Here is a 12,241-nt window from a genome sequence, read left to right as displayed (position 1 = left end):
AGGTAAACATTGGATGCTATATCGATTGAACCACCAAGTTGATAACGCATAAATGCACGCATAAGTTCCAATCATCTGTCGTTTTCCATGAACGACGGTGGATGTAAATTATTCACGTAAATTACATCGTTACACCACTGTAAACGACGCAAGTACAGATAATAAAAATAAATAGATGAAATAACTGGCGTTACATTTATGTAATGAGTCGAAAAGGTTGCGCAACACCGTTTATTAGCTCGCGAATCCCAATTGTGTTTCTAACAAAACAAATTCTTTTTCCAGAGGATTCTCGCTAAAATAGTCGTTCATTCGATCCACGGTTTTAGCAGCCATAGATACAGATGAACCAACTGTTAAATCGCGCAATAACAGTCGGCGAACGATTGTCATTCAATTGTTTCATCAGAGAATTTCGTGTATCGACTCAAAACATGGTTATCGCTGTAAGTCATGTTTTACATTTTCTGTATTTTTCTCTGATACTAAAATACATTCTTTAAGTTTAAAGACACTCTTAAAGATTGTATTTTTGTTTAATATTATTCAACTTTTTAGAGAATCAATTTTTTATACATTTATTAATGAATGTAGGTAGGTGATACTATTATATTTATTATTATTATATTTTTCTCTGATACTAAAATGCATTCTTTAAGTTTAAAAATACCCTTAAAGATTGTATTTTCGTTTAATATTACTCAAGTTTTTAGAGAATTAATTTTTTATACATTTATTAACGCACGTAGGTAGGTGACAAACTGCCCAATGTTGATCTTTTCGAAGATTCGCCAGCAAATAAAGTAAATCTGGCAAAAATTGCTGCTGGGAAGAAAATTATAGTTTTTGCAGTGCCTGGAGCTTTCACACCAGGATGCTCGAAGGTATAAGTTCTATCGATTGAAAAATTATACTTTTCTCGTTACAATTACAAAGTAAATATTCTTATATATTAATAATAATTCGATAATTCAATTGATTGTAATTATATTTCATTCAATTTTGTAAGATAATATACTTTTCTGCATATAAAAATATTTTCAGTAAAAACTTGCACGTATTGTTTCGTTGTTTCAAATATTTGGATAATTATAAGCTACCGCTAAGTCTCGTAGCTTAGTATTCTGACAAAATAGCAGTAATAAATATTGTTTTATATTACAGCAAAGTAATAATATTTAAACATGTTTTTCTTCTACATAAAAGCAATGTAATGTTGTTCAATGAGCATAATAAATGAAGATAAAAACATTTAAGAAACATAACGTACAATTTATGTTTAAAAATTTAATATTTTAGACTCATCTTCCTGGTTATATACAAAAGGCTGATGAATTAAAATCTAAGGGAATCTCAGAAATTTTTTGCATTGGAGTAAACGATCCATTTGTAATGGCAGCCTGGGGCAAAGAACATAAAGCGGAGGGCAAGGTATCGTTTTCTCGAGTTTGCAATCTACATAGAATTTTAAATAAATATCAGATATAAAAATGTAGAAACACAATATATTTCGAAGAAATTAGGCCAGTTAAAAATCTAGGAAAATAGTTAACTATAAATGTTAAACAGTACTAATTTAAAATTGTGAGAATTAATTTAAAATAATAGGATGCTTAATACAATTACTCAAAAAGTAGTTACAAAAAAGTTTTAGCCAATAACGGATGTAATAAAGTGTCTTGTCTCCATATAGGTACGTATGCTGGCAGATCCCGCTGCTCAATTTACAGATGCGTTAGAACTATCTGTAGAGTTACCAGTACTTGGCGGCAAAAGAAGTAAGCGCTATTCGATGGTACTCGAAGATGGAGTGGTTAAAGAGTTGAATGTTGAACCTGATAATACAGGTCTCTCTTGTTCCTTAGCAGATAAAATTAAACTATGAAGTGTGCATCGTTAAATATTACGTAGCAATTTTATTGCTTAGAAAATAATAAACTGATACTTTAATTTATAAATTCTAGAAAACAGTTCTTACATACTTATGTAATCAAAAGATTGCTCATTACACAGATTACACGAAACAAATTATAATTTGATTAATAAAATATTCTACCACTTTCGTATGGTACATTTTATTGTAATACCTGTTAATTATGACTAGTTCAAAATTAAGTGATATATATAAGCGAACACGCAAAATTAGTGAAACAGTAACATTGTTGTAAGATTATTTTGTACGCATGATTTCCTTGAAACAATAAAATTCTGTATAAAGTTATTTCATTCGTTTGTATACACATATTTTTAACAACCTATTTTCTGTATTATTTCTGTATTATAATTTCTAAAAAATTATTTTTATATTTAATTCTTTCTGTATCATAATTTTTGAGCAAAAGGGAACTATGTCGCACAAAATTTTTATTAATTGATTAAATAAATTTCTAATATCCCAAATTAGATATATTTGTACAGAAATATATATATATTTCGTTAACTAAAATTCAGTTAGGTAATATGTTTTATAATACACATAATTTATGTAACATTTCATTCTTAATTTAAGTTTACAGATTTAAGCGTACAAAAATAGAATAGAAATTGAAATCTTCTCCTGGATACACCACATTCATATTATATACATTACATTATATACATCAATATTAATTTTTTTATTTAAGATTAAATAAAAAAATAATAATCTTAATTACATAATCCCTATTAAAACACTGCTTTTCGCAATAAATCTCAATATTTTCCATTGCTACCATTACAATGTAACATTTTCTTACACTATATACTTCAATCAACAATTATCAGTAATTATTATTGATTATATAAATAACAATAACTCCTTCACACTGTCCACGTATTAAGTTCCACGCAAAAATATAAAAAATATGCTAAATAATATACATAAATAGTGGAATAAATGTTTCTCTATCCAGCTTTCACTTTAATTGACTTTGTAAGAGTATAAATTCATCTACAAATCTACCAATAACAAATTTCTACCAATAACATTTTCTTAGTTGATTATATAAATAACAATAACTCCTTCGCACTGTCCACGTATTAAGTTCCACGCAAAAATATAAAAAATATGCTAAATAATATACATAAATAGTGGAATAAATGTTTCTCTATCCAGCTTTCACTTTAATTGACTTTGTAAGAGTATAAATTCATCTACAAATCTACCAATAACAAATTTCTACCAATAACATTTTCTTAGCTGATTATATAAATAACAATAACTCCTTCGCACTGTCCACGTATTAAGTTCCACGCAAAAATATAAAAAATATGCTAAATAATATACGTAAATAGTGGAATAAATGTTGCTTTATCCAGCTTTCACTTTAATTGACTTTGTAAGAGTATAAATTCATCTACAAATCTACCAATAACATTTTCTTAGTTGATTATATAAATAACAATAACTCCTTCACACTGTCCACGTATTAAGTTCCACGCAAAAATATAAAAAATATGCTAAAGTATACATCACGATACGTAAACAGTGGAATAAATGTTTCTCTATTCAGCTTTCACGTTAATTGACTTTGTAGGAGTACAAATTCATCTACAAATCTACGAATAACAAATAAAGGTTATTTTCACGTAAACATGCAATATTTGCATCGAGTCTATTTAATATAAATTAATTTCACGTAACAAATGCAATAACAAGTTTGTTTATAAAATTAGGACTTAATAAAGGGTGAAACTCGCAGCAGGTGGATACGCAACTAGTTTCAGAGCGATCGAGAGACCAATTGTTAACGTACAATGTTTGTTTGTGTTGGAAAGTTTATGGCGCCAATTATTCCACTTTGCTGTTCTCCGTGAGTTTCGTTGGATAATCTGAGAAAATGCCGGCTTTCCTGAAGCACATCGAGGTGGAGAACTTTAAATCGTACAGGGGCAAGCTTATCATTGGCCCTTTAAAACCGTTCACTGCTGTTGTCGGACCAAATGGATCAGGTAGGTTATGCTTTCTCTTGATCAGTCACAGGTATCTCCAATAATCGATTCTGAAACATTTATCGCGCGCTATCCACGCTGTGCTTAATTCAGGAAAGTCAAACTTTATGGATGCGATCAGTTTTGTTATGGGAGAAAAGACAAGCAGCTTACGAGTCAAGCGGTTCAGCGAACTGATACATGGAGCTTCGATAGGAATGCCAGTTGCACGGAGGTATTTTTCTACGTTTATTTTAAATTGTTTCAGACTTTACTAAAAGCGCGCTCGCTCAAATTTCACTAAAAGTGCGCACACTTAAATTTCGCTAAAAGGTATTTTTCTACTTTACGTTAAGGTTGTTTCAAATTTCAATAAAAGTGCTTCGCTTCTGTTAGAATATTAGTATTAACCCTTTGCACTCCATTGTCTCTACTGACACGACATTGAAGTGGAAGCTAACAGCTCTGTTGTCGTTGCTGAGGCGACATCGAAGTGGAAGCTAACAGCTCCGTTGTCGTTGCTGAGGCGACATCGAAGTGGAAGCTAACAGCTCCGTTGTTGCCGCTGAGGCACGCCAGCATCTAGAGGCAACATTGTATCTTTATGCAGCTAGGAAGATGTTTTGGCACACGCTTAGTGTAATCTAATCGCAAAAATCATCCAGCGTGCAAAGGCTTAAAGTACTATTTCTGTATTTCTGTGTTTATTATTTTATGTAACGCAATTTCTTATGCTTCTATCATAATATTTCTACATTCGTTTAATTAGTATTAGTTTTATAAAATTACAAATACCAAAATAAAATATATATATATATTATACAGTTTTTTAGTGATATCGAATAAAGCGGAGACTAATAATTAAACTACAAGAATTGATTCATTTTCTGTTAGAAAATTAAATTAGGCCATACGCTTGATTAATAATCAACGTTACATACATACATAATATTTCAGATGCAATCTTGTTTTTGATTACTTTAACTAATTTACTTAAATTATATTGTAGTGCATCGGTAACAGCTGTTTTTGAATTGGAAAACGGCAACGAAAAGAGTTTTATGCGTTCCGTACAAGGGTCTTCCTCTGAACACAGAATAAATAATAATGTATGTTTCACATGTTTCTAAGTAAAATATTAATAATTTATTTATTTCCATGCTTACATACTTTTTCTTATACGTTGTACAGGTAGTTACGAGCCAAGTATATCTTAATGAATTAGAACAACTTGGTATTAATGTGAAAGCGAAAAATTTTTTGGTATTTCAAGGGGCTGTTGAATCGATAGCTATGAAAAATCCAAAAGAACGCACTGCACTTTTCGAGGAAATTAGTAATTCTGGAGCACTGAAAGCGGAATATGAAAGGTAATTTATATAATGTATAGTGTTTTATTAAAATGTTTCATTCGATTTTAGCAAAAACTTCATTTTTCTGTTAACTATTTCATTTTTATTTTATTTAAACGGTACAAAATAATATGCTATAAACTTTTGTTTTCCGATACTTCATAGAACTTGTTATACATCTTTTTATCTAATAAATAATAATTAATCAATCTGTAATAACAATTATTACAGATTGAGAACTGAAATGTTAAAGGCAGAAGAGGAAACTCAATTTTCATATCAGAAAAAGAAAGGTATAGCAGCAGAAAGGAAAGAAGCAAAATTAGAAAAAGAAGAAGCTGAAAAATATCAACGTTTAAAAGAAGAATATGTATGTCATTCGTACTTTTTATATTCTTATAACATAAGATTTAGAAATATCTCTTAAAAGCTTAAATCTATTAACGATCTAATATTGTTCGCTTTATTATAGGTAGAAAAACAAGTAGAGCTTCAATTATTTCGTTTGTTTCATAATGAAAAAAGCACAGAGAATTTGGAAGTTTCGCAGAAGAAGAAACAACACGAGATAGAAAAAATTGAGAAGAAAAAGGAGAAGGCGGAGGAGTTGTTGAAAGAGAAGAAGAAGGAAGCTGGAAAATTGGGCAGGGACCTTGCAAAAATAGAACAAGATATCAGGGAGGTGGAAGTCGAAATAACGAAGAAAAGACCAACATTTATTAAAGCGAAAGAACGTGTTGCACATATGCAGAAGAAAGTAGAATCTGCTAGGAAATCGTTGACGCAAGCACGTACCGCAGATGAAGCTCACAAGAAAGATATACACGAGCTTCAAGAAGAATTACGACAAGTAGAAGAAGTTAAAGCGGCTTATGAATCGAGTATTGCTGGACAATCACAGTTGCAAGGTCGAGATGTACAACTTGAAGACGAACAAGTAAAAACCCAAAATCGATTTATCTAATGTAAACACTAGTACATATATTTCCTTCTCTCTCTCTCTCCCTCTCTCTCTCTCTCTCTCTCTCTCTCTCTCTCTCTCTCTCTCTCTCTCTCTCTCTCTCTCTCTCGCTCTGTCTGACTATTTTATTCACAGAATAACTCTCATCGTGGAACACAATTATATTATAACAGATATATTTAATGCAAGTAGTATTTAACACTTTGACGCACATTTCTAGCCATGCGATTGCTCTCAGGAACACATGTTTCTATGTTTTATTATCTATCAAATTTAGAGGTGGTCCGTGTATATTTTAATAATTAACGTAAGAATTGATAATTCTCATAACAACTGTTAAATTAATTCAAGGTCAGAGAATATAATCGCTTGAAAGAGGAAGCAGGCAAACAGTCGGCAAGGTATTTGCAACTCCTTGATTCTATTAACCGTGAACAAAAGTCGGATCAAGACAGACTCGATAACGAAGGGAGAAAGAAAACGGAAATAGAGAATAAGCATAAACAGAAAGGACACATGCGAGACGAGGCTCTTAAAAGGGTGGAAAAATTGGAAGAGCATATAAGGACGTCGGAAGCCTCGTTGGAAGATCAGAAAAAGATGCGCGCTGACTTACAGTCCGACGTTGGTACGTCAAAAGATAAAATACAAAATTTGCAACGAGAATTGGAGAGTATTTCAGAGCAACTAGGTGACGCGAAGGTTGACAAGCACGAAGTGTCGCGAACTAAAAAGAAAACAGAAATTGTAGAGAACTTTAAACGCCTTTTCCCTGGAGTGGTAAGCAACAATTAAAATTCATCATTATTTCCCTATATATTTGAGATTTTTATCGATCATTATTTTATATAAGTTCGAAAATATGATTGTCATATTACTGTTATTACTATTACTCTTTAGTATGATCGTATGTACAATATGTGTGAACCTATTCATAAGAGATATAATGTTGCAATCACAAAAGTTCTTGGCAAATATATGGAAGCTATTGTTGTTGATACTGAAAAAACAGCTAGACAATGCATACAATATCTGAAAGAGCAATATCTCGAGCCAGAAACATTTCTCCCCCTTGATTATATTCAAGCGAAACCCTTAAAAGAAAGGCTTAGGTAATGTAAAATTAGTTAATTCTAGAAACTAAGTAAATTATTCTCTTGGTACTTATAAAAATTAGCAATTAGCGTTAAAATTTAACACCAATGTTATTTATATTTACCACAGTGTATATATTTAATTCTTATATACTTTTTTGCTTTTTTTCTATACTATAAAAATTATAATATTATAATTCTTGTAACTATATTTCTTTTTTTTTTTTATAGAAATATACAAGAACCTAAAAATGTAAAATTGTTATACGACGTGTTACATTTTTCACCCAAGGATATCGACAGAGCTGTGTTATTTGCTACAAATAACGCACTCGTGTGTGAGACTCCTGAGGATGCAAATAAAGTAGCTTACGAGATGGATAAGAAAGCAAGATACGATGTACGTATGCAAAGAATAATTTTCTTAAACGTTACGCTAATTAAATATTATACACCGTGTAATTACAGTGCGTGGCATTAGATGGAACATTTTATCAGAAGGCAGGAATTATCTCTGGTGGTAGCTTGGATCTTGCAAAGAAAGCAAAAAGATGGGATGAAAAGCAAATGTCTCAGTTAAAGGCGCAAAAAGTAAAAAAACATTTTCATTTCTATATTTGCATTTTCTGTAGAATGTTATATTATATACAATTAATGCTTCATATTTTGTAGGAAAAATTGACGGAAGAATTACGTGATTTTTTGAAAAAAACTAGAAAAGAATCGGAATTGAACACGGTCGAATCACAAATACGTGGATTGGAAACGCGTTTAAAGTATAACAAAAGCGATTTAGCTGCTACGGTAAGTAATCTAATTCATAGTATAACAATAATGATAGTAATAACAAAAATAGTATTTTACGTGTAAGCATTAAATTAGCAAAATGCTTTTATTACAGCAAAAGCAAATTGCGGAGCTTGAAACAGAATTGGAAGGTCTTCAAAATGAATTGAATATGTTTGGAGTAAGTAGAATTTTTTATATTTGTTACACTCGCTCAAAAATTTGTATTAAACTGATACGATTTTTATTTATAGCCAACGATAGCAGCAATTGAAAAAACTATGGCTGAGAGAGATCAAGAAATACAAAACATAAAAGAAAAGATGAATAACGTCGAGGATGATGTATTTGCCAGCTTTTGTGAACAAATAGGTGTGTCTAACATTCGCCAGTACGAAGAAAGAGAATTACGGTACGTATATTTCTTAGAAAATCATTTTATGATTAAGTATAAACTTATTTATATTAGAAAAAAATGAAAATAGTTCAAATTTGCTAATTTACTTCAAATAAAACTTATTTACTGTGATCTATTTTTAGGTCACAACAAGAGAGAGCAAAGAAAAGAATGGAATTCGAAAATCAATGTAATCGTATCTACAATCAATTAGATTTTGAGAAGCAACGCGATACGGAAAGTAAGTTGCAACTTAGACTTATTTGCTTTCACTGAATTCTCTTTTATTAAAATAATATTCACATAAAACTAACTAATGGATTCGTGTGAAATTTAGGTAACGTATTGCGATGGGAACGTGCTGTCCAAGACGCAGAAGACAAACTCGAATCGGCACGACAGACTGAGTCCAATCAAAAAGCGGAAATAGATCACGACGAAACTCAAATGGAGCAATTAAAGTCAGCACGTAATGCGAAAAAGATGGAAGTCGATCAGAAAGAGGATGAGATAGGCAAAGCGAGACGCGAAGTTGGTGCAATAGCAAAAGATATACAAGCTGCTCAAAAACAGTTAAATGGCATTGAGACGAAAATCGAACAGAAAAAAGCTGAACGTCATGCTATTTTAATGCAATGCAAGGTACACCATAAGTTCTCTTAAATTTGATCAATATCTTGTATTTAAGATTGCTTAGATAAATTGATAATTATATTATATAGATGGAAGATATAGCAATTCCAATGCTTCATGGAAACATGGAGGATATAGCTAATGAAACTAGTAGTACAACTAGTAACTCAGAGTCTAATATTGATTCGTCTTTGAGTACTCAGCAACAATATGAACGTGAGAAACGTATAACTATAGATTATGCCCTTCTTCCTGAGAATTTGAAGGATATAGAAGAAGAAGATATTAAAAAGACCACTGATAAACTGACAAAAACGATTAATGATTTACAAAGTACTATTCAACGTATTCAAGCACCTAATATGAAGGTAATAACTATTATTTTCAAATTTTACAGAAAATTATATAATTTTGGATTCTTGGTTTATTACATTTTATTTTCATTTCTTGAAATATTATAAATATTTAGAATTAATCTTAATTAGTATTCTGTTTCAAGAGATGAAGCGAAATCTTTTTTTTTTAAATAGATATCGGTAGTTTTAAAAAATTCGAAAAAATACGACCATGAAAATAGGCTTTTTCTTGCATAATATTCTTCCTTTGAAATTATTCGAAGCATGTATACATGTGTCATTAAAGATAAAGAAAATGTTCTATGCAGAATTTGTTTGTAATCTAAATAAACGTGTATTGTTTATAACATTCAACTAATGTATTTTGTTCAGGCAATCCAAAAATTGTATCTTGCCAAAGAGAAACTCCAAGAAACTAATGAAGAATTTGAACAGTCTCGTAAAAAAGCGAAAAAGGCAAAAACACAATTTGAAAGGATCAAAAAAGAAAGACACGACAGATTTATGGCCTGCTTTGATCACGTGGCAAATGAAATTGATCCAATATACAAGGTTGATTCGCATTTATAAGTAATTTGATGTAATCTTTATGTTTGATACGAGCGAAATGTACGTGAATGTATTTATTATTTTAGAGCTTAGCGAAAAATCAATCTGCTCAAGCATTTTTAGGACCAGAGAATCCAGAAGAACCTTATCTGGATGGTATTAATTACAACTGTGTCGCACCAGGGAAAAGATTTCAACCAATGTCCAATTTATCTGGTGGAGAGAAAACTGTTGCAGCTTTAGCATTGCTATTTGCGATTCATAGGTACAGTGAAATATAATTAACTAAAGTCTTGACTTTTCATTTAAAGATAAATAATAATAATACATTTCGTGTTCATTTATTTCTTATATACACGCATGTGCATTTGCATCGTATTATATCCTGATTTAATTGACGTTTCCAGTTTTCAACCCGCTCCATTCTTTGTTTTGGATGAGATTGATGCTGCACTGGATAATACTAACATAGGAAAAGTTGCTAGTTACATACGTGATAAGACAAGCTCCCTACAAACTATCGTCATATCTTTGAAAGAAGAGTTTTATTCTCATGCTGACGCATTAATTGGAATTTGTCCAGATGTATGTATAATTGAAAGCTTATATGACTATATATGATGAATGAAAATATTGATGATTTAATTATTTAAGTTATGGTAAAAATTCGATTAACAGAACGACAGCATTTGCTAAGTTCAGTTCAAATAATTCTAGATCTATTTGATTCGCAATTACATATCAATAATGATCAATTCAGAGACGTACGCTAAATAAAAATGTTCTAGCTAATAATAAAACATAAAAATCATAAAGAAACATGTAAAAATAATTTTTAAAAAAGTAGATGAAAACTATCAACCTTGAAGATCTGTGTTTTTTTTTAAGTGTTCTACAATTGACGACATTAACTTAATAACTCTGCTTTTTCCATTTCTATGTGGATGGTAACATATTTTAATTTGAACTAAATTTCACAAATTGAATAGGAAAATAAGTTTAACATGAATTGATCTTTACTAGACTTGCAGAGAGTAAAAGTGTAATATAAAGTAAATTTAATGAGCAATGCATGCGTAAAAATATAAATATTTTATATTTAAATCATCAATATGCTTTTTTACTTGCGCATAAAGTTATTATACGTTTTCTTGAATTACAGGTTGGCGAATGTTTGGAAAGTAAAGTATTGACACTTGATTTAACAGCATATCTCGCGCATTAATTTATAAAATATGTTTTGACACAACATCTGTGTGTGTGTGTGTATACATTTTAATTCTATTCTTTCATTATATAACTTTATTACACGCATAGTTTTTTATGTTGTATCGCGCACTACAAAATTTTATGTTCTTGTCGTCGCGCGTATAAGATATTTTGAAATTATTTTCATCGAAAATTAACAGAATAGATAGTTTGTGAATTTTTTATTCAACTATAAACCATTAAATGAAATCAATTTTAAGAATAGCGCATCTGGTACGGTGTTACCAGTTTACTTTTCGTTTGTATCTTTTTTTTGTCGTTTTTATAAAGATCAAAGAACGATTGTTATGTTATTACACTTTATTATGAACATGTAATATTTTTTCCCTTTTATTTTATTATTTAAGTATAAAAATGTTTCTAGCAATGTAAATGTTATTTGGTAATAAATTATTCATACAAACGCATCAAATTATGTACTATATAAAGTTTTTCTGCGAATTTTTACATTAGTTACGTAATGTGTTATACTATCGTCACTTTATCTTGTAATTTTGTAAAAATTACTTTTGTCTACACTTAACATAAACAATTTTATTACACTATATAGTAGTATTTATTAATTTTTTTAATATTTACCCTTAATATAAAATATGTAAATAATACATATATAAATCTCGTATTTGATAAGATCAAGGTAAGGAAGTTTTATTCATAATATAAATAAATGGACGAACGTTAGAACAAATTAGCTACGTTCAATGTTTTCTATTTATGAAACTAATACCATTATCCACTTAAATACAAATATATCTTTGAATTCTTTTTACCAAACGCTAACCAAGCGCTTATTAAGTACCATTGAAGCATCAAATACAGCACTCCTATAAAGATATTATTTAATTTTGGTATTATCTAACCGTTGTAAGCAACATCTATGAGAAAAACTCGTTAAACAAACTTTAAACACCACCAAAGATTATAAGAATAATTAA

General features: G+C 30.1%; 2 protein-coding genes across 2 annotated transcripts; both read left to right on the top strand.

The window, feature by feature from the left end:
• The first annotated feature begins 291 nt into the window (after positions 1-291).
• Positions 292-2,062, top strand: Prx5 (Peroxiredoxin 5). The gene is made up of 4 exons (XM_076906882.1): positions 292-446; positions 750-884; positions 1,300-1,431; positions 1,694-2,062. Exons 1-4 carry the CDS (start codon positions 345-347, stop codon positions 1,883-1,885), a joined length of 561 nt encoding a protein of 186 aa, XP_076762997.1. The 5' UTR covers positions 292-344; the 3' UTR covers positions 1,886-2,062.
• Positions 2,063-3,723: 1,661 nt separating this feature from the next.
• Smc1 (structural maintenance of chromosomes 1) lies at positions 3,724-11,361 on the top strand. The gene is made up of 20 exons (XM_076907084.1): positions 3,724-3,930; positions 4,024-4,144; positions 4,919-5,018; positions 5,101-5,279; positions 5,493-5,631; positions 5,734-6,198; positions 6,574-7,002; positions 7,123-7,334; positions 7,548-7,716; positions 7,785-7,907; positions 7,989-8,120; positions 8,218-8,283; positions 8,357-8,514; positions 8,643-8,740; positions 8,837-9,141; positions 9,222-9,500; positions 9,861-10,040; positions 10,124-10,302; positions 10,445-10,622; positions 11,200-11,361. The coding sequence occupies exons 1-20, from the start codon at positions 3,819-3,821 to the stop codon at positions 11,260-11,262; spliced, it is 3,687 nt and encodes a 1,228-aa protein (XP_076763199.1). The 5' UTR covers positions 3,724-3,818; the 3' UTR covers positions 11,263-11,361.
• Positions 11,362-12,241: the final 880 nt, after the last annotated feature.

The sequence above is a fragment of the Xylocopa sonorina genome, chromosome 15 (genome assembly GCF_050948175.1).
Source record: "Xylocopa sonorina isolate GNS202 chromosome 15, iyXylSono1_principal, whole genome shotgun sequence".
Taxonomy (NCBI): domain Eukaryota; kingdom Metazoa; phylum Arthropoda; class Insecta; order Hymenoptera; family Apidae; genus Xylocopa; species Xylocopa sonorina.
Note: the sequence above shows the minus strand (reverse complement) of the source record. Positions and strands in the feature narration are given on the sequence as shown.